The sequence below is a fragment of the Diadema antillarum genome, unplaced genomic scaffold (assembly GCF_040938485.1).
Source record: "Diadema antillarum isolate AM-2024a unplaced genomic scaffold, OU_Dant_1.0 seq00000304_RagTag, whole genome shotgun sequence".
NCBI lineage: Eukaryota > Metazoa > Echinodermata > Echinoidea > Diadematoida > Diadematidae > Diadema > Diadema antillarum.
In genome coordinates, this window is record NW_027271327.1 from 206943 (window position 1) to 228645 (window position 21703).

General features: G+C 38.5%; 1 protein-coding gene across 1 annotated transcript; it reads right to left on the reverse strand.

The window, feature by feature from the left end:
• Positions 1-2294: 2294 nt before the first annotated feature.
• On the reverse strand, positions 2295-21703 carry LOC139730372 (uncharacterized). The gene is made up of 18 exons (XM_071641237.1): positions 21438-21703; positions 17826-17983; positions 16875-17086; positions 16018-16184; positions 14451-14573; positions 12755-12931; positions 11803-11937; positions 10620-10727; positions 9805-9901; positions 9193-9259; positions 8687-8770; positions 7957-8075; positions 6930-7134; positions 6528-6603; positions 5575-5641; positions 3566-3646; positions 2874-2953; positions 2295-2412 (listed from the first exon to the last, which is right to left on the reverse strand). The coding sequence occupies exons 1-18, from the start codon at positions 21566-21568 to the stop codon at positions 2295-2297; spliced, it is 2205 nt and encodes a 734-aa protein (XP_071497338.1). The 5' UTR covers positions 21569-21703.

Genomic DNA, 21703 nt, shown 5'->3' on the forward strand with positions numbered 1-21703 from the left:
TCCCATGGAACAACAAAGAAAGGTTCTTGATTTTGTGCAGGTGTTGTAGCTGAATAGAAGTTACACAATTACACTGTATATGTGATCAGTCTCTGGTACGGTCCAACCTCTATTCAAGTGGATAGTCTGTTGTGAAATTTATACAAAAAAAGAAAAACACAAAAAACCCAAACAAACAAACAAAAATCTACACAATGAGTAAAAGCTCACAACCAAGTACAAAGTATGCCATTACCCAAATTCACCACATACATTGTATTTGTCAATTCCATAGGAGTATCAGTCACAATACAATAGAACGTGGTATAACAATAATGACATTGATGAAGAAATCATATGTGACCATGCATCACAAAACGATCAAAAAGTCGCACCCCTTGATTTTACGTGAGGACTCAAAAAAGGTGAAACGGGTCAACTAAGTCAATATTGAGTTTTTCATATTTTCTGAAAGAACAACCCTTCTTCTTCATTATTCTTGCATTTGGGATCATAAAATGAATGAGAAAAGTGCATTTTCAGCAGTTTTTCTACAACTCTTTTTTGTAGAGTAGTGAGATCAGGTTATGTCTTAGAGGCCCCTTTTCATTTCTTGATAACCCTTTGCACACTCCTCACTCTCAAGTCTGATAACTTTTGAAGGGATAAGGCTACTGCTATGAAAGTTGGCATTAATCATAGACAGAATGTGTTAATAGAGCATGCTTAATTTCAACTTAATTTGATAATCCCTTCACTGTTGTTGCCCCAGTGGTTTACATCCTGTTTTTTGTCTCATTCATTGCACATTTAGCACGGTTTGGTAAAGAATAGACAGAGAGACCCTGTACTTCAGAGCCTCTTTTCTCGGTTCACTTTTTTCCAGAGTGTGTGCTTTCTTTCCAATATTCAGATAGGTTAGGAGAGTCCATTTCAATTGAGTTATACATCATTTTAAAGCTTAGAGTCTGCTCTTTCAGAATCTGCCCTGAACTAAAAATCCATGTCTGGCGACTTTTTGTTTGTTTTGTGATGCAGGGTCACATACATATTCACTCGATTCTTTATCATGATAAGAAAAACTAGATATGATAAAGCAAGAGAATTTTAAACATACACCCTGTATATTCTAACACTGCTATACACCATTGTGCATCAGAGAGTAGCACCCAGGAAATCTAATACAAGTGTCCCAAGGTCTGGATTCATTAACTCTCCAGCATGGAACTTTTACAAAAATTATTGCATCATTTCAAATTAGCTGCACAACCTCCGTTTCATGCAAATCTGTTACACCGTCACAAGCGTTCAAGCCAATGTTGTGTTATGTCACATGCAATATATTTTGCTTACAGGGAGAAAGCTGTAATATGTTGTTTTAGAAGGGTTTGCCTGTTTAAAGATCAACAGTTATCCTTCATAAGGTAAAAGAAGAAATAGACAAGACCCTGTAAAGCCCAAATGCAGTTGCACACACCAGGAAAAGTTTAATTTCACATGCTTTCCACATGGAAATCTTCAGCTTGGCCACAAGTTAAAGAAAGAAAAGTTCCACAGTTTATTGGCAATGCATTTAATTCTGCATTACATAATCATGTTTATTTGACATGAAAATTGTTAAATCTTACCTTTTATTTTTTCTAGGAAGAAAGGGTTGACGAATTGCCAACAAAATATGCTGATTGCATATAACATCATGTACAGCATATCAAGCATTACTTATCTGCACATAATCTGTCCTTAACACATATAGCAAAATTAACTGATGCAAAACTTAATCATGATTGTCTGACATTCACTTAATTTGCTCATTAATGAAAGATAATTGGGATGACCACAGAAAAAAACTGATGCTGTTGTCGTCATACATCAAGAGTTAGCTTTATCATCTGGATCATCATGACAAAAAGATGTGTGAGACTTGAAAGTAAAAAGTCAGCAAGCTGCGCAGTAAAAAAAATTTGCACGGCAGAATTGTCATGGAAAATGTCAAGGGGGACGATTCAACACCCCCTCTCCCGGCCATTTTTGGGTTAAAAAAGGGGTTAAGAAAGCAGTGAATGCTTGTAGGCAAGCAACTGCAGGACCGCCAGCCTTGAGTCCCATCCGAAGGATTAGAAAATGATGATAAAGTTCCTTTCCCAAGGGAAAAACTGCTGCTTCCACGGGACTCCAACCACAACAGCTCCTCAGGAAGTCATACGAGCTGACAGTCCATTTGATCAAAGTTTCATTCTGCCAGCAGAACTCAACCCTGGTGACCGAAGGCATGATAGATACACACATTGCAAAGTATATATCTAGGCTCAGCTGCATCACGATAAGCCATAGGTTCTCAATAGAGGCTTTACTTCCGGGTCGCGACCTCTGAACTCCCTGAAGACATCCGAGGGGTGAGTTCCACCTCCCATGCCAAGTACTGTATCTCGGAATCTGATGGTAAAATACACCATGAACAGAGCCTAGATAAATACAATCAGCAAGGTGGGAACAGAACAATTTTTTTTTAAGGAAAGAAGAGAGGAAAGAAAATATGAAAAATGAAGAAATATGTACATTGCAAAACAGTTTTTTTTTGTTACCTAAACTTATTGAGAAAAAAATGTATTCTGTCAGTTCAATATGATATGTGACTTGACTAAATCGAACTTCACACTGGCATCTCTTGCTTAAGTATGTAATGGCAAATACTTTATAGACCTACATAATATTCTGGCACAAGTGATAGACTTGGAGCTGAAGAATACACCTTAGATACATATAGAATTGACATTTCTCATGACAGTAACTCTTGATATACACATATATTCCAATTGCCTTTAATGGCACAATCTTTAGAACCAACTTGTAATACATATAAACTTGTCATCAAAGATTGGCAAACACACACCCACCTTAACCCAACGTTGGCCACCTCCTTCCTGTTGCTAAGACCAACATCCTCAAAGGCACTGAAGGCATCAGCAGCCATCACCTGGTAGGTAGGAGATAAATCGAAGAAGAAATGACAAAGGCACAATTACAGTAGAACTATATTGCAATACTACCTGACAACATACATGTACAACATATATCATGGAGCTTTCATGTTGAACTTGTATCTGAGTTGTACGCCTTTCCTATTTGAAACATGACAGCGAGAATTGTCTCATAACATCATGGTTGATCAGTAAAAAAAAAAAAAGATTCTATATGCACTATCTAACAAAATCACCACTTTTAAAGTGTTCTGATGATAAAATAAAAGCACACTGAATTACAAAAGGAATTCTTTATACACTTGCAGATTTTATAAACAGAAGTTATTTGTCATTGGACAACTTTGGATTAAAAGAAAAAGAAAGAAAAACAACAACAAAATCAAACCTCAAACAACTCCACTTATCACCCTTGGTTTTGATATTTAAAAAGAATTTGAAAAAGCTCTTATATTCCATTTGACATTGTCATTGAGATGAATTTGGATGTAAAGCACATTGATCAGTTTATTGGAAATACGCTACAAAAAAGACTATACATTATAATTATCATTACATTATCAGATATGTAATGCTGCCATCACATGGGAGTATTGATCTTTTCTCACCTCTGCCCACTTGTAGGAGTAGTAACCAGCAGCATACGCAGAGGAGAAAATGTGCAGGAAGGAACATGGGAATCTATCCTCCTACACAACACAGAAACACATATGAGAGGAGAGAGATAATTAGACAAGTAGAGAGAGAGAAAAAAAAAAAGAAACAGAGAGATACAGATAGAGATTGAGAAAGATAGGGATAGAACGTGTGAGGGATTGAAAGAGTGTGAGAGATAGAGATACAGTGTGAGAGATAGATATAGAGTGTGAGAGATTGAGTGAGAGATAGAGATGAGTGTGAGAGATCAAGATAGAGTGTGAGAGATAGATATAGAGTGTGAGAGATAGATATAGAGTGTGAGAGATCAAGATAGAGAGTGTAAGAGACAGAGATGAGTGTGAGAGATAGAGATGAGTGTGAGAGATCAAGATAGAGTGTGAGAGATAGATATAGAGTGTGAGAGATCAAGATACAGAGTGTGAGAGATAGAGATAGACAGTGTGAGAGATAGATATAGAGTGTGAGAGATTGAGTGAGAGATAGAGATGAGTGTGAGAGATCAAGATAGAGAGTGTAAGAAACAGAGATGAGTGTGAGAGATAGAGATGAGTGTGAGAGATCAAGATAGAGTGTGAGAGATAGATATAGAGTGTGAGATATAAGAGATGAGTGTGAGAGATCAAGATACAGAGTGTGAGAGATACAGATAGACAGTGTGAGAGATAGATATAGAGTGTGAGAGATTGAGTGAGAGATAGAGATGAGTGTGAGAGATCAAGATAGAGTGTGAGAGATAGATATAGAGTGTGAGATATAAGAGATGAGTGTGAGAGATCAAGATACAGAGTGTGAGAGATACAGATAGACAGTGTGAGAGATAGATATAGAGTGTGAGAGATTGAGTGAGAGATAGAGATGAGTGTGAGAGATCAAGATAGAGAGTGTAAGAGACAGAGATGAGTGTGAGAGATAGAGATGAGTGTGACAGATCAAGATAGAGTGTGAGAAATAGATATAGAGTGTGAGAGATAAGAGATGAGAGTGAGAGATCAAGATACAGAGTGTGAGAGATAGAGATAGACAGTGTGAGAGATAGATATAGAGTGTGAGAGATCAAGATAGAGAGTATGAGAGATAGAGAGAGGGTGACAGATTGAGTTATAAAGTGAGAAAAAGAAAGAGAGGAAGAGAAAGAAAATGTCATCAACACTGCTTACATGACTCTGTGTATTGTCCTGCTACTCTATTTCTGATGACAAAAAATATGACAATATAGGACCTGATATCCAATACATAGTATTTATCAATAGACAGATACACCTGTTAAAAGTACATTTGATAGTCAACAGGATATTTCGTGGAACTTCAACTTCCACTCTCATATGAGAGAAAAATATCAATGATGTTGTGTGGAGAAATCATCTCAACAGAAAAAAAAAATTGTTTTGACCAGAATCCCCAAAATGTATGGTTTCACAAAAAGTGTTTTTTGGTACATTTAAGCACTTGCATTGAAAGAATGCTGTTTGAGAAAGCAACACACAAAGAGTTAAAGGGTGTGTACAGTTCTGGTCGAGGTGAGGATTTAGCTTTTAACGTTTTGCAAGATATTCAGAAACCACTCTACGAGATGTCAAAGAGCATGCAGTTCTAAGGGGTATCAAAAGCTTATTCGATGAAAATTGGTTTTGAAATGGCTGAGATATCCAAAATCAAGGTAAAACAAAGAGATCCTAATAAAGTTGTGCCATGTCGCCTTTTATCATTAGCACTTTTTGGGATATCTCAGCCATTTAAAAACCAATTTTCATCAAATAAACGGTGAATCCTTCTTAAAATTACATGCTCTTTCATATTTCAGAAGAGGCTTTTCATTATCTCACTTAGGAATGTTCAAAACATGTATCACCACCTCAACCAGTACTGTACAGTCCCTTTAATCTGAAATGCACAAGCTGTTCCACTGGCTCATTCCAACTACTACTTGTAGCTGTGTTTTATGTGTGCTTAAACGTACCTGAAGTGGTTTGAGGATTGTGTATTCATCTGCTATTCTCGACATCACATCCAGCCACGGCTCTGAGCTGCCAAATAAACACAATATGACAACAGTTTCCATCACAGCTGCTGACAGTGCAACAATTAAGTACATACAGGCCACACCCACCAGCATTTTTGTCCATTCCTATACTTGAGAGGGGTTTTTGTTTGAGCAAGTGTCGTTTGATGCGTGGGGGTTCTCACATTCAGACACTCATCATAAAATGAAAATGTACAAACTTTTGAACAAAAGACTGAATGAAAGGTAAAGCAACCATATATGGTCTTGAACAAGGAATCAGTCATTGTTTGCATTATCTTTCCTTTGTCTCTCCATCCCAGTCTTTGACTTTCTTCTTACAAGTCAAATTTGTTTTTCAACTTCAAAGAGTTACCTTGCTTATAATTAGTGATCTACTACAGTGGACTCCCGTTATAACGAAGTCCTCGGGACCGGCAGTTTCCTTTCGTTATACCGAAATTTCGTTATAACCGAACAAATCAACAATAAAAAAACATAGAGCCAATAATGCTACGGCCTGAATTTTCATTTCGTTGTAACCGGAATTTCCTTATAATCCTGTTCGTCATAACTCCATTTTTTATAACTGGAGTGCACTGTTGTTTCAAATCACAAAATTGTGTTTTTACTCACACTTTGGAAATGCGTGTCTTTTTGTGCTCAGGGGAAACAAAACGATAACATCCAGTTCTCCTGTTTGTGCCATTTTCTGTGAGCATAAACACTCTCATCTCACATATTTCAGTATCCTGTAATATAGCCAACCTTTCACATCATATAATTTACATAATCTGAAATAACCAACTGATATATGGGCCTACTTGCCACATCATAGCAAAGAATGACTTCATGTCATAATATGCATTGTTTGGACTGGATCTAACAAAGATGCCGAAAGGGATGCTTACCTTGTGTGGAGCTCAAGGTCAAGGGCAGAGAAATAAAGCTGCCTCAGCATGTGGGATCCTGCCATGTACTTACGAGCTGGAGACAGCGGAAAGAATAGTGGTAGAATTTAACACAAGTTCCTTCTCAACTTCCTTTTGTTTTACTCAAATATAGTTGGGGTCACTGTGTACATGGCAACTGATTCATGAACTTCAATCAATTATTGGTATGATGCCACATTATAGTAAATCATAACATCATCACAAGGAAATGATTGATTATCATTTAATATCAACACAAAATCAGCACACAGCTCTCGACCAATGATATCACAGAATTTTCTCAACCTGTTCTATAACAACAAATTATTACTGTTCAATTGGTATCAACTGACATCAACACTATCCACTAAAAGCCAATACCTTTCAGGACCTGCTGGAACAAGTTCTCTGGGAGTCTCTCCCCAGTCTGATAGTGACCACTGACCACCCCGATGGTCTGGGGGTCATACAGCCAATTCTCCATGAACTGGGACGGCAGCTCCACAGCGTCCCACTCCACGTTGTTGATGCCCGCTGCAGATGCGTAGGGAACGCGGGTCAGCATGTGCTGAAGGCCGTGACCAAACTTTAAATTGAGAGAGAGAGCAAGAGAGGGAGAGAGAAATAAATCCTGACCCAAGCGAGGTCATTTTCCAACTACAAGACATCATCTAGATCAAAGCTTCTCAACCAGTGGGTCATAAAGCTCTCTCAGGGGGGCATGATGTTGGCCAAAAATGAAAGTAAGAAAAGATTCGTATTTGATCTTACTGGGCCTCAAAGGCATTCGTAGGAGACAAAGTGGGCCTCCAGTTGAAAAAGGTTTGGAAGTGCAGATTTAGCTCAAATTTATGAGAATTCAAATGGACATTTCATTAATCAATAACAGTGATTTTGAACTAATCATCAGAAAACTTGATTTTGTAAATTTAGTGACTTCTCTCTTTCTGTGTTTTGATGTATACTGTATAAGATTAAGCAATTTGGATGAATTGATTGTGTCATTGCCTTACAAGCTTACAAGTCTCCATACATTTATGAAAAAAAACCCAACACACTATAATATTTCTATAATTATGTTTTCCCTTCATCACCACGAGGCACTTACAGTCCTGCAATAATCTCATGCAAAGAATAAAATTTGTGTTTTGTTTCATTATCATTTATCAAAGAAGAAAATTAGTGCAGATAATTAAGGGCATGCAAATCTAAAAAATTCCACATTTTTTTTTTTTTTATTATGTTGGATTCTCATGAAACTTCAACTACTCCATTTGTTTGATTTTAATCTCTTCAACAAAACCAACTGGAGTGGCTCTTCAACAAAATTAACTGGAGTGAAATGCTGATTTAGGGGAATGATTCAATGATCTAGTGATTTAGTTGTGATGTCGCTCCCTTCACTCACCTCATGGAACAAAGTTTCCACCTCCCTGAATGTCATGAGGGAGGGTCGGTCCTTCTGGGGTGGGGTCTGGTTGCAAACGAGGTATGCCACTGGCTTGGTTCCCAGCAGTTCACTCCTTCCTATCGTAGATAGTGTAAAGCAGGGGATATGATACTTCAGCATCAATTTTTCTATTCACAATCATTTTTTTTTCAATACCTTCTGCATGTATAATACAAAATGGAGCATGAGAGAAATGAAATGTGAAAATGTTCACATTCACTATCATTATTTCTTTTTAAAATCTCTTTACATGTAAACAGCTCTCATCCATGATGTGACCAGAAAAATTTACAGGAAAGACCACAGATGGAAAGAGGGGCTGGGGAGGGCAATGGATGTTTTGGATGACCAGTCTAAAAGCACGGATAACACAGAGAGAGGTATATGACATCTAAGAAAGGGAGCTGATTGAGAAGGCAAGATACAAGACATTTATGGCATACTATGATTGAGAGAGAAATAGAAATATACACATAAGATAAAGATAAGGAAATAAGGACTTGTACGTTCCAGGCATGATATGTTTTACTTTTCCTTATCCATTGATAGCACATATGTGCTTGAAGAGTTGGGGTACTCAGCAAACTGACCAAGCAATTTCACCTGTGTTATCAGATTTGGGGGGCACACTGGGGGTTTTCTACCCTCGAATGCTGAGAGTATATGTGAGGAAACGGGTGACACCTACCTTGGCACTGTCCCATCCACGCCCCGCCCCTCTTCTCGGCTGGTCTGGAGTACGGGTCCAAGTAGAAGGAGGCCATGTGCTCTCCTGGATGAAAAGTTTGAGAAATTTGGTACACATTGGCATCTATTTCATAACATGAGACAATAGAAACTGAATGGCACTATCAGCTGTAAACAAAGGATACTTTCATCTTGTTCTTGTTGTTATTATTGTTCTAAGTAGTAGTAGTAACATTATTATAATCATAAGTATCATGAAATCATATCTAATATCATTTCAGCATTGACATACATGTACCTGTTTCAAATTACAGCAGACTTGATGGAAAATCTCAGCCCTCAATTTTTCAACTTATCCTCACGGTACAAGTACAATGGTGCTGCAATGTGCTTTTGTTTCTGATGCAATTAACTAATGACATAACCTACTGTCTATGGAAACCTATTCTTAGGCAATGGCATAGTGAACAAAACAGAGTAACTTAATGCAAATGTGATGCCTTCTACCTTCTTTGTTGAAAATCTTGTAGAATCTCACATCCTCATGCCATGTTTCAGCCTCACCATCAGCTGCCTGTAGGGGAAAAATGTGCTGGAGAATTAATTCCAAGTGTGACAGCTACTCTGTACTACGTATGTGCAAGCTTCATTTCTCGCGGCAGACATGCATGTACATACTCTTGCAAGTAATTCCATTGAGAGTTGCACATTTGATTGACAAGCCACAAAGTTAGGGACACGGCTGTTACATGCAAGTTGCAGTTGTGAGACTAATTTCAATGTCTGTACACTTTCAGACTAAGCGTATTCAGAAATGCATTAAAAAAAAAGGTGACAAACTAGTTACTGTATATGCCAAATATTTTGCGAGGTTTTTATTTTTTACTAATTTCGGGAGTTGGGTGCTATTCGCATAATTAAAAACACATGCAAAAAATATTAACTCTGATCCAGACATGAATGTGAAGTGCACACATACATTCTCCAGTTAGTCCTGTACTCCACAATCACGAATTTAACCACTCGCGAAATTGTTCGGAAGTCCCGATTCACAAAAAATTAGACTCACTAAATATAGAGTGTTTACAGTATTTGTAAGTCTGAAGCCCGCTGATTCACCTGTATCTTGACAGAGAAGAGGAATGATGTCAGGTTGAAGAGTCCCTCCATGACCTTGGGAAGAGGGAAGTATGGTCGCAAATCTTCATCATTGAAGCTGGTGGTGAAAAAAATAAATGAATATGACAGACCAACATTACCAAAAATACAAGGTACACACTTCAAAAAGATATATTAATAACAATAAACAAATATATCTAATCTCTGCTCAGCATACTGTGAGTCATAAGAAAAAACTAGAAAACAGTTTATGCACGGTCATTGAAAATGACAAAAAAACTGTCCTACTTTGCCAAAATCATAACTTTGCAATGTAAACTATCACTTGTTCAAATGTGTATTAGGGCAATTGTGTGTGTGTGTGTGTGTGTGTGTGTGTGTGGTGTGTGTGTGTGTGTGTGTGTGTGTGTGTGTGTGTGTGTGTGTGTGTGTGGGTGTGTGTGTCTGTGTGTGTGTGTGTGTAATTCATGAAGCATGTATTGATGGTGTTCTATAACTTTTTTAGTGACTATTAATCTTTTACATACAATTTGTACTTCAATGCATTACAATATCACAGCTGTGTGTATCTAGTGACCAGCTTTTTGCCTCTTCTTTGGTAGCTTTTAAAAAATAAATAAATAACATGGGACAAATTTCATATCAGTGAACATGGTCTGGAGAAATTAACAAACAAATTTTAAGAATTGTTTGGTGACTCTATCAAATAGACTTTTTTGTTGTTGTTGTTGTTGAGGGGAGACATAAATTATACTCATTTAAGCAGTAATCGTAGACATCCATGATGTCCAGACAGTCCAGCATCCAGAAAGTACCTAAAGAGGTGTTCCCTCTGTCGCTCGGACCAGAAAGACACGTCCCACAAGCTGAGGTCTCCAGAGAACCCTTGGGAGGCAGCATAGGACTGAAGCTGGTCCAGTTCTCTGGGGATGAGAAATGAATGAAGTGCTACACAGAGTTCTTATCTCAAATGCTTGGCTATCAGTGAGTATGACTGCATAACCCACCCACACGGTCATTTCTTTAACTCGTATGTATAATATGATACTCTTGAGAATGTGCTAGCAGTCTTCAATACATGTTATAATAATGTTCTGCCCTATAAAGGTATGTGCTGTCATCTCTGAAAGCGGAACCAACTGGCTTTTGGCTCCTTAGATTTGCAATGCTCCAGGTAGATTCTTTCACGGATTATTGTGACAAAAGGGACCTCCTCACTTGAAGTTGGACAAACACTCTAATACAGTGCACTTCCATTATAATGAAATGAAATGAAATGAGATTTTTATTTACCAAACAAACAAACAAACATCGTCAACAAAGTCACAACAATTAATAGGTAAGATATAGTTTGGCAAAAAAGAACTGGCAATAGCGCGCAGGCTAGTCGAGGCAAGTCCTTTCAATGACATAGATTATAATATAACGTATTTACAATATTCACAGAATTGTTATATGTACATGAACACAGTTATAACAAAATTCTGGTTACAATGAAATGAAAATTCAGTCTGCAACATTATCTGCTCTGTTTTTTATCGTTTATTTGTTCGGTTATAACGAAATGTCGATATAACAAAAGAAAACTGTTGGTCCCGAGGACTTATGTTATAACGGGAGTCCACTGTATTTTGGTGAAACATCGAATGGTTGGGTCCTTTTTAAGCATCACACTCATCTAAGAAAGAAATCTATGCATTGCATTGCAAAGCAACAGAGCTAGAGCCTCTCGGCATAAAAACCTTCAGAGAACACCTAACTGGCTATTGCCAGCCAAAAGCAATTTGACAGTGCTCTCACTGTATCCTCTCTACAGGAGAGAGCAATGTGGCTCTTACAGAATTTATTCAGACACTTTTTCTTCCTCTATGTACTCCCCAGGATGTTAAAAAAAATGAATGCGACTCCCCTGTGCATGAGGCCTTTTCAGTGAAGATAGCAAAATATTAATATTCTATGAACCAAGGATGTACAAAAACTCAAAGAGTTGTAACATACCTCCTGGCAGCTTCTTTGCTCTTATCTCGGAGATCATGGATGAGTCTCCACACGTTTCCTGCCTCCCCTGCCATTTTGGATTCCAGAGACAGGGCAGCAAAGTCCTTGTACCCTAGCAAGGCAGATAACTCCTGTCTGAAAGGGGAATAAATAATAGAAAAGAAATAACAATAAAAACAAAATAAGCACAAACAACTAAAGCATTTGTAAAATAAACAAAAAAACAAGAGATATAAATGAAATACATGGCTTGACTTTGCACACACAAAAAAATGCCACAATACTGACAATATCTTCTACATAGTATGCAACCATTCCCACCAGGAAGTGTTCAACCTTAGACTTGCTGAAATTCTTGCAGTCTTTTGAATGAAGGGGGAAAAAATAAAGACTACTGTGTAAGGATCTGCAATTCACCGAGATTCAGACAGTGAAGAAATATGTGAGATAAACAATTGACAGGATACTTTTATTTAAACAGTTTATTTATGATATCCATTGATCAAACTTTTGAAATCAAAGGCTTAGTAAGTCTCAGGCTTGCTATTATCAGAGTAACATTTCAAGTTGCTATCGATCTTGCAGTCAGGGAAACAGAGCCACACATTACAAAACTGCACGAATTCCATAAGCCTATCAGTATTCTGGTCATAAGAAATTATCCCAAAACAGATGCATTTTCAGATTGAGTGAATTGGTTTTCCTATGAAAAATGCCATTGAAGCTCCAGGTCCTACTGGAAATAAGAACTTCCTGTCGAGCATGATTCTGCTTAATTGAAGAGAGACGAAAAATAAGTGAGCTAATTAGGTGGTTAATTTGCGAACTTGTCAAATATATGGGTAATTTTCTTCAATGCAAAATATCTTAACGTCAGGTTAATTTTCAAACTACAAACTTGCTGATTAGCTTCATACTTTATTCTGATGAAGACAGGCGACACATGAAATACCTCAATGTTCGTATCTCTTCAATGATGCCTGTGTTGTCATGGTTACCACTGGAAGCCCTTGTGATGTAAGCCTTGTAGACCACCTCCCTCAGGTCGGGCCGTCTACTGTGCTTCATGAACGGCTCAAAACAGGGGAAGTCCAGTGTTACCTTCCAGGGTCCCCTTTCTGGATCAACTCTGGAAAATAGGATCAACACAAGCAGTTATTGCAACATGATGAACACACACAAAAAAAGGCCTACATATTAATTGTATATGTAAAGGACAATGATCTCATTCCAGATGAAGAATCTAAGCTACATCTTGTTAACAACTGCAAAATTTCTGTTGCCAAGTTATTATCTTCTTGTTTAAAGCAATGCCTAAAACTACCCCCCTAAAAAAGTCTTTACTAATAGCTGTACTTTGTTCTTGTCATATACACTGAAGTATTCTAATTTTCTGGCAGTAGGGTCAAAGTGAGTTATATCTTGATTTTCCATGAAAAATAACATAATTTTGTGAGTTTTCCTGCCATAAGCATTTTGAATCCAAAATGTTTTCACCTAGAATCACAAACACCACAACCTATACTGTACTAAGAAGGGTGTGAGATGCACAGCTCCTTCAGGGGTTAGGTGGCTAGTTATGTGGGTATGGCGTAAAAGGGTAGGGTTATTTCCTGAAGAGAAGGTTGGGTTTTTATCTAGGAGTGGAGCATTACCTGTGGGGATAGAATGTAGTAACTTCTGCACAGTTTACTTGAGTAAGTAGGAGTGTTTTGGGTAATGCTTTAAGCATTCAGGCCTAGTGCTGTGGGATTGGCTAGATCAGGTGGGGGTGGGGTAGGATGATACTATATACCCTATATATTCAGTGAGTCTAATCTTTCATGAATTGGGACTTACCAACAATTTTGCGACAAGTGGTTAAATTTGTGATCCTGTAGTACAGTTCGACCTCGATTATCCGGCCATGTCGGGACCAGCGCTCATCCAGATAAGCGAATTGGCCGGATATGGGAGACACAATGTTAATGTATATAGCTGCCGTCCAAGCTGCCATCCCAGTGCACTGGCAGCTAGGCAGGTAGCGTACCCCGCAACAGTGGTGTAATCTATGCTAGCCTGTGCAAAATTGTACGACTGCTTACTTTTACGATGATAATGTGGTGTGAATTTATGTTAGTTCTGTCGGAAATATTGTAGGTAAATCATGTGAGTTTTGTAGAAATTTTAATTGAGTTTAAAGTCACTGTTTTTTCTCATTTTTTGGATGAAAAAAAAAGTCCTTCACTGCGTGAACACGTCCGGATAATAGAGATTTCCGGATAAAAGGAGGCCAGATAATCGAGGTTGAACTGTATAAGTAATACATGAAGAAATGTACGCTTGCATGTCACACTCGTGTCAGGATCAGTGTTGATACTTTCTAGTGTTGTCAAATTTGCGAAGTGCACCCATCTTGCTATCCTAAAATTAAAAACCTTGCAAAATATATGGTGTAGACAGCATGCCTACAGAGGGAGAGGGTTTGTTCCCAAGATAGGTGGAAGGGAAATCTTCACTAAGTTAATGACAAGTCTGGTCTCTATGGGGTAGGGTTGTTGGTTCTTATGGTGTTCTTATGAGGTTGATTTTTATGGAGGTGAGACATATATATAATGTTTGTGCAGGGCTGGGGTCAGGTAATTTCCTTGGAAGTGAGGCAAACCTACTCCTTGGCCTCTGGTGATGCGGATGACGCCATCAGCTGGAGGAGTGATGCGGGCAGACCATCAACATCATCCTTGCTCCTCAGATCCATGGAGAAGGCTTTGGTGGAATCCAAGACATTGTTGCTGCAATGCACACAATAAAACACCAGAATTTAATAAATATTAATGGCTGTTGGATACATTCTACACAACATGTCGTTTCTATTTTTTTTAGTCTGTGCTTCTTTAAGTTAACCCATTACCCATGGGAATTTAAATTGTAGAGTACAAAGTTTTTCAATTCAATTCAATTCAATTCAAATTAAATTTTATTTCCAATAACACATGATTGTTATCAGTACAGATTCAAAGAAAACAAAACATACAATGTACTACAACAAAATATGCATATATAATAATGGAACTAATCATCCAAAATAATTGCATTACTGGAAAAGAGGGACCCACGTAAAAGACAAGCTTGTAGGAATGTGGGCCATTCAATACATTGAACTTACAATAGAATAAATGTAAAGGTACAAAAACACACACACACACACGCACACAGGTACAAGACGCTCACAAGTGAAAGGAGATTTCAGCATATTGTAGGGCACAGGTTAACTTGAGACCTTGTGATAATAAACTTTGGTTACATTGGTTGATGACATTATTGCAAAACTCTTTGGTCCTGTGGAGGTATTGTGGCATTACTGCAAAACCAGAAGTTTTCGTGAACATGACATTTTTGTGAATTTTGCGAACCACGAAATGTGACAGTAAAATGCACCCAAAAGGTTTTGTTTACAAGATGCACTGAATGCTAATGGCAATTCACAGAAGTTTCATGCCACAAAAAAGGGCGGTCGGCTCTAATTCATGAAAGTTTCATGCCGCCAATATTTCTGGTTTTACAGGTATGTGGAGAGACATAACTAAGCAAAATTACAAAGAAAGAAGTAGGCAATATTTTTTTAAAAGTCACTGTCTGATTTCTTTTGAAAAAAGACCAGGCAAACTATATTCATAACCATAATAGCATTTGATATGGAACATGAATCAGCACAGTGAATATTCTTGTCTGATAGAAATTCTTGGAAGAAGGGGAGGGGGAAGAGAGTGAGAGGGGAAGAGAAGGGGGAGAAGAAGAAAAGGGGATAGCAAGAGGCAGAGGTAGGGCTAGCCTATAATCTAGGCTGAGGATGTAGGTACTGTCTCTGCTGTAACACTAAACGTCTTATGCTGCAGGACTACGAACAGTGGAAGTATCCACCACCCATGCTCACTCGTCTTGCTTATGTCGTTGTTTTCTATGTTGACTATAAATTGGTGGCAGTTTTTCATACGAAAACTGCCATCGATTCATAGTTGATAACAAGAAAACAATGACTAAAGCAAGATGAGCAGTTATAGGCAGTGGATGCTTCGCACCCATCCACTGTTAGTCTTGCCACGTCAGACGTATTGCTTAGCAAAGACAATAGTCTCGCCGCATCAGACGTTCAGCGAAACAGCACAGACAATAGCTGCATCCTCCGCCTAGATTAGAGGCCAAGGTGGGACAGACATTAGAAACATGTCATTGCACCTGAAGTCATTGGCGAGTTTTCCCAGCTGCAGCTGAATATCATTGAAGCGATCCTTGTCCTTGCCCGTCAACTCCACCCCTCCGTGTTTGGCCTGGCGCACAGCTGAAGCTAGGATCCGCTGCTGGGGTCTGTCGAGTTTCACATCGTCAGCGGTCAAGAGTAGGCCCTGTAAGATTCAAGCCACAAGGATTACAGTCATACTCCATTGTTGAAAGAAATACACTTCAAAAACAAAAAATTCTGTGTTCTTTTTACCTCTCCATAGAGCCTGTAGACTATTAGTTCTCTCCTTTTTTTTTGGTGCATTTTAATTTTGTGAATTTGACAAGATCTAAGATTTGCAAAAGAAAAATGCATGTGAAAGTTCTTGTTTACACAATATGCATTGAACGCCAGCAGTAATTTGCAAACATGTCACGCCGCAAAAATTTCTTGCTTTACAGTAACTCATAATCAAGGCATACAGATATTTTCACTATGTACTAATTTTGCCAAGATGTTCCAGCAAGCAACCAACCATATCAAATGGAATAAAATTGATTCATAAAGATGGTAACGAATAGCATGATATGACCGAGTAAATTTGTACGTGTGTGTATTCACTCTGGCCCTGTTCACATTCGCAGTAGTGCGAAGAAAACCAGACCACAGCTCATGTCTTCAGTACACAGAAGCAGTGGCGAATCCAGAGGGGGGCGCAACCGGCGCACGCCCCCCCCCTTTATTTTTCGTTAAAAACAAAAGAAATAAAAAGAAAAAATGAAATGAAACCCGGAAGTGGCACCAGAAATATTAGTTGCCCCCCCCCCCTTTACAGAATTCCTGGATCCCCCCCTGCAGAAGCACCACTTAATACCTTCATGGCATTGTAGACGGGCAGGCTCTGGGAGAGTTTGCTGCTGACCATGATGACTGCTGGTTGGGCGGCCTGGTAGGCTTCACGCAGGGCGGGGCTGTTCCGTACCCCGTTGAGGTGGCTGATCATACCCCAGCCAAACTCCAGGGGCGCACCCAGTCTCTCCAGGGGGTCCGACACCTTTGGCCAGTTGAGGTTGCTGCCTCCGTAAGCTGAGATGGGGAGAACAAGATGATACCCATGATAAAACATCATCTTCCCCACATGATCCATCAGGATCAGAGGAATGCCTTTCTGTCCTGTGAATAATTAAGCAGATATTTATACCATTATTTCCCAAAGCCACCTGTAATCACACATTTTCTTCACACCTAATCTACTGTATAGTATATGCCGATTATTTCGTGAGGTTTTTATTTTCGCGAATTTCGCGAGTCAGGTGCTATTCGCGAAATTAAAAACATGCGAAATTAAAAACATGCGCAAATATTGACTCTGATCACGCTATGAATGTCACATACGCATATACATTTCTCCATTCGGTATAGGACTCCACGATCGCGAATTTAACCACTCGTGAAATCGTCGGGAAGTTCTGATTTGCTAAAATTTAGACTCGCTAAATACATGTATATGGCGTATACAGAATTCAATGCTTTGGCAAAACATGGGTTTATCATTACAACACGAGTTTCGACTGATCTTTTTTTTTTTGGGGGGGGGGGGTAAAGCCTGTGACTGCTAGAAATATACATGCTGAAAAGAAAAACAAATTAACAGGCAAAAATTGGTAAGTTGAAGCTTTTATTTGCAAAATATACATAATGAGCTTGCAAAGCAGCTTATAGATTCACATGAAGATTTTACTATCAAAACTTCCAATACCTGTCTTCTTTTCTGTGAGTTCAAAGTACTTACACTGCAAATACAAATTGTACACATACTACTTACCACTGTACAACTGTTCTATCTCTCCCAAGCCTCTCTCAAAGTTTGTCACAAGCTTGCGCATCCCTGGGCCAACGTGGCTGGCATCAAATGACTGGAACTTGGGCAGGCCTCCCTGCATGAGCAGGGAGTTCTCAGAGTCTGGGACACTGCTGCAGAACCTATGATATGACAGCCAAATCAAATCAAGAGAATTAACAGCTGAAAATTGAATATTATCTTCTCATAAAAATTTATGGTTTTATATACTGTAAAACACGATATTTTTGCAACGGCCTTTTTCACGGCACAAAATTTTCGCGAGTTGCCTCTAACATTCAATGCGTAAAGGGTAGACAAGAACTTTTATGTGCATTTTAATTTTGTGAATCTTGGCTCTCGCAAAATTAAAATGCACGAGAACATTCCTCGTTTTAGTAGTCTTGAGTAGTTATTGGTGTGAAGGTGTATTGTGCATCAGCATCTTGCAGTGTATCGGTGTAGAGGAGCATGGAACGGAGCCTGCCACACGCAAGCATCATCGCTCCATAGCACCCTCTACAGTGGGTTCTCATGTCATGACCCATCAGTACCCCTGCGTTGTCATCACTTGCACAGTCACCTTCGCATCATTTGGTTGTTTCCTTAGAACTTTGCATGTAAGTTTCTTTGCTTGTGTTAACCCGTTGAGGACAAGTCCCGAGTATACTCGGGCAGGAGTCTATGGGAAATGCGTGTTGTAGCCAAATCAGCCTGTCCTCAATGGGTCAATACGTTTTTCCCTCCCTGCACCTGGATCCAGGATTACTTGCAGTAGGTCTTCATAACTTGTGTCCTAGGACTCTTGGGAGTTAGGAGTTATTCCAGTGGATGAATGGTGTATCTCCCATTTGCTACACAAGCCTCACACTTTATGCCATCAAAGCAATAATTCGGTAATTCCTTTTCATTGGAAGACTTGTTTTTTTCAAATAACAGGAACAAAATCACCAGGCTACAGGTTTGTTTTATGCCTATTCTTGTGCAGTGACACTTGCATGTAACATGTAAGTCAAAAATTAAGCAAATCGCATTGCAGATCCGCATTTGGACTTAATTCATCTCTTGAGAGTGCTTATGCATGGAAAAAAAAAGAATCCTTGATCGGAGTAGATTCAGCAATTGCTTGCTTCAACAGAAAATGACAGATTTTGTCTCATTTTATGTGATTGATGTATACATCCTATACAAGTGCACATTCAACATTCTTTGCAAGCACAGGTCCTCTTCTGAATGGGTGTGTCTGCAAAAAAGTGTATGGTACAAAGCCAAAGTGTCAATCCATGTTTTGTCTTGTTGTTTATTTTTGTTTTGCTTTTTTTTTTTTGCAGTAGGGCCAACATTTTGTTTCTGCGTAATTCAGGCTGTACAGTTTGACATGCTTACACAGAAAGAATCACAAAAGTAACAGACTATGCACAAACATCTAGATGCAATATGCATTTCGACATCTGAACAAATTATGATATGTGACCGTACATTACAAAAAACCAACAAAAAGTTGCAAGACCTGATTTTACGCAAGGACTCAAAATAGTTGAAATGGGTCAACCTAGTCAATATTTAGTGGGTTTTTAAAAACATTTTTGGAAAGTGCAATTTTGAACATGATTCTAAAGCAATAGATCCTAACACAGGTGGGATATTGTGGGAGTTTTTTCTTCAAATTTTCTAGAACACTTAATCATTGTAGAATAGGGTGATTATGTATGTCTCAGAGACCCTTTTTCATTTCTTAAAAACCCCTGACATGCTCTTCATTTTATATTCTAAAAACTTTTGAAAGGATGCTGCTGCTGATACTCTGAAAGTCAGGAGTACTAGTAGTACCTGTAATGAATAGAGAGAGCTATGTTGTGTAGTAAAGTGCCTAATTGCAGCTTAATCTGATGATCCCTTCATTGTAGAGTGCAAAGGAGTTTTACATCCTGTTTTATGTCTCATTCATTGCAGAGAACACAGCATTGTGAGATCAAAGCACTTGAATAAACCCAAAACTTTAAAATATCTTTTCTCAGTAAATCACTTTCCAGAGTGTGTACTTTGTTTTCATTAGCTAGACAGGTTAGGAAAGGCCATTTGTATTGAGTTTTAATATATTATTTTTCAGAATCTGCCCAGCTGTGAAGTAAAACCATAAAACAACACAATATAAATTCATTATACAAATCTAGGCCCCGTTCTAATTTGTAGTAAGAATCTAAGATGTTATTATGGCTCCTGTGCATAGTATAAGTACATTGTAGTATGTGATTAATGTACCTTTCTAAGAAACGTCCATTGCCTTTGCAGTAAAGAGAATGCATCAAAGAGATTCCTGACCAAACCAGTATGAATATACTCAACAGCAGAATGATTGTTTTCCTGTAGTGTAGCAGAATAATGAAAGGAGGAAAACAAAAATTACTTACTGACCAACTACAACCAAATCAATAACTATGCATGAGGCGATCCACAGGTCAATTTTGATACTACAGGTACAGTAATATTATTCTATATGACTATAGTCGATGATTCCAAAACCCAGAGTGCGAGAGGCATTTTTTTTTTAACCTTGTAAATATTGATGCCATACAGCATATTCTCAATAATTTCCCTTATCTTATGTTCTTATTGCTTTTGGTTGTTTCACTGAAGTTTACTTGATGATGAACAGAAAGAACTTATAGCAGTTTCCATCATTCATTTTTGCATTCTATTTTAATCTCAACTACACAGCCTACAGGATAAACAGATAATCACACAAAAACACAACAGCTAGATTCTATCTTGCATACTCGGAGATATAACATGGAGGTGGTATAAGTCCATGAGAATGACCACTCATATGATTTCTAAATTCTACCTCTGCATTAGAATAATCTCCAAGTGAGTCATTCACTTGACCCAGGTCAAATGATAGACCACAGTGCAACGCACTTTTATTTCGCACATACTCAAAATTTAAGTTATATCATGCGTTTAACAGGACTGTGTGGACTAAGACTAAGAGATCAGCGAAACAAAATGACTATCATCCTAGAGTGTAACGAACTTTTCTTCTCAGGTGATGTGATGGGCAAAACTACGCTTTATCACGTGATCAGCTCTTGACTAATCCTATACTATAGCAAGATTCTTAGTATGGAACATAATAATAACTATCTAACTCTATCTAACGGTTAGTTGGTTAAGTTAATACACCATGTTGTGTTGGGTCGCTGTTGCAACGTAATTGCGGTTAGATCTGACCAAGACAGATTATATATCCGTTCTTGCCCTGCCCTGGTACTATGCAACAAGTGAAATATGTTCAATTTTATTCGGTTCCATAAAAAGATTCAGATTCAATAACATAAGACCTGTATTAAGAGGATTTAAAACTTGGGCCCACAAAAATTGATTCTGAGGATAGATTCTAAATTTATATTTCTATGTTACCAATAAATACCTGTGTCCTTACTGATTAAATCTAGGTGACTTTTGAATAGGGTTGAAGCTTAGGATTAGGGTTAGGGTTAGGTTAGGGGCTGTGCTGAAGTTAGAAGCCTAACTTAGCCCCCTAAAACCCCAGGATTGCCCTGCTAATGCAATGCCCACAGTGGATGCCATGCTTACCACGAGGTTCTCGCTGCTCTGGAGGGACAGATAGGTCGACATCTACGCCGGAGCTTCGGAGGACATGAATGGTGGCGTACGATCCGTTGCACACGTGATGCAGCAGCTAATAACGAGTGATAACGCGCCATTTTTCATCAAACCGGAAATCTCAGACAGCGAGAAGTCAGCTAATACAGTACGAATTTCATAAGAAAATTTCAAATGGAAACAAAAGAGACTGAAATAATTGATTGCCTTCACAATCAGAATCAGTCAGGCAGCTT

Bases quoted from the DNA above. Each gene is read 5' to 3' on its own strand.
- LOC139730372 (XM_071641237.1), bottom strand. From the start codon at position 21,568: ATGGCGCGTTATCACTCGTTATTAGCTGCTGCATCACGTGTGCAACGG. The intron at 14,574-16,017 runs GTGCAATGACAT...TGTGCATTGCAG, and splicing joins AAACTCGCCAATGACTTCAG to CAACAATGTCTTGGATTCCA. The intron at 8,771-9,192 runs GTAGAAGGCATC...CTTTTCATCCAG, and splicing joins CAAGATTTTCAACAAAGAAG to GAGAGCACATGGCCTCCTTC.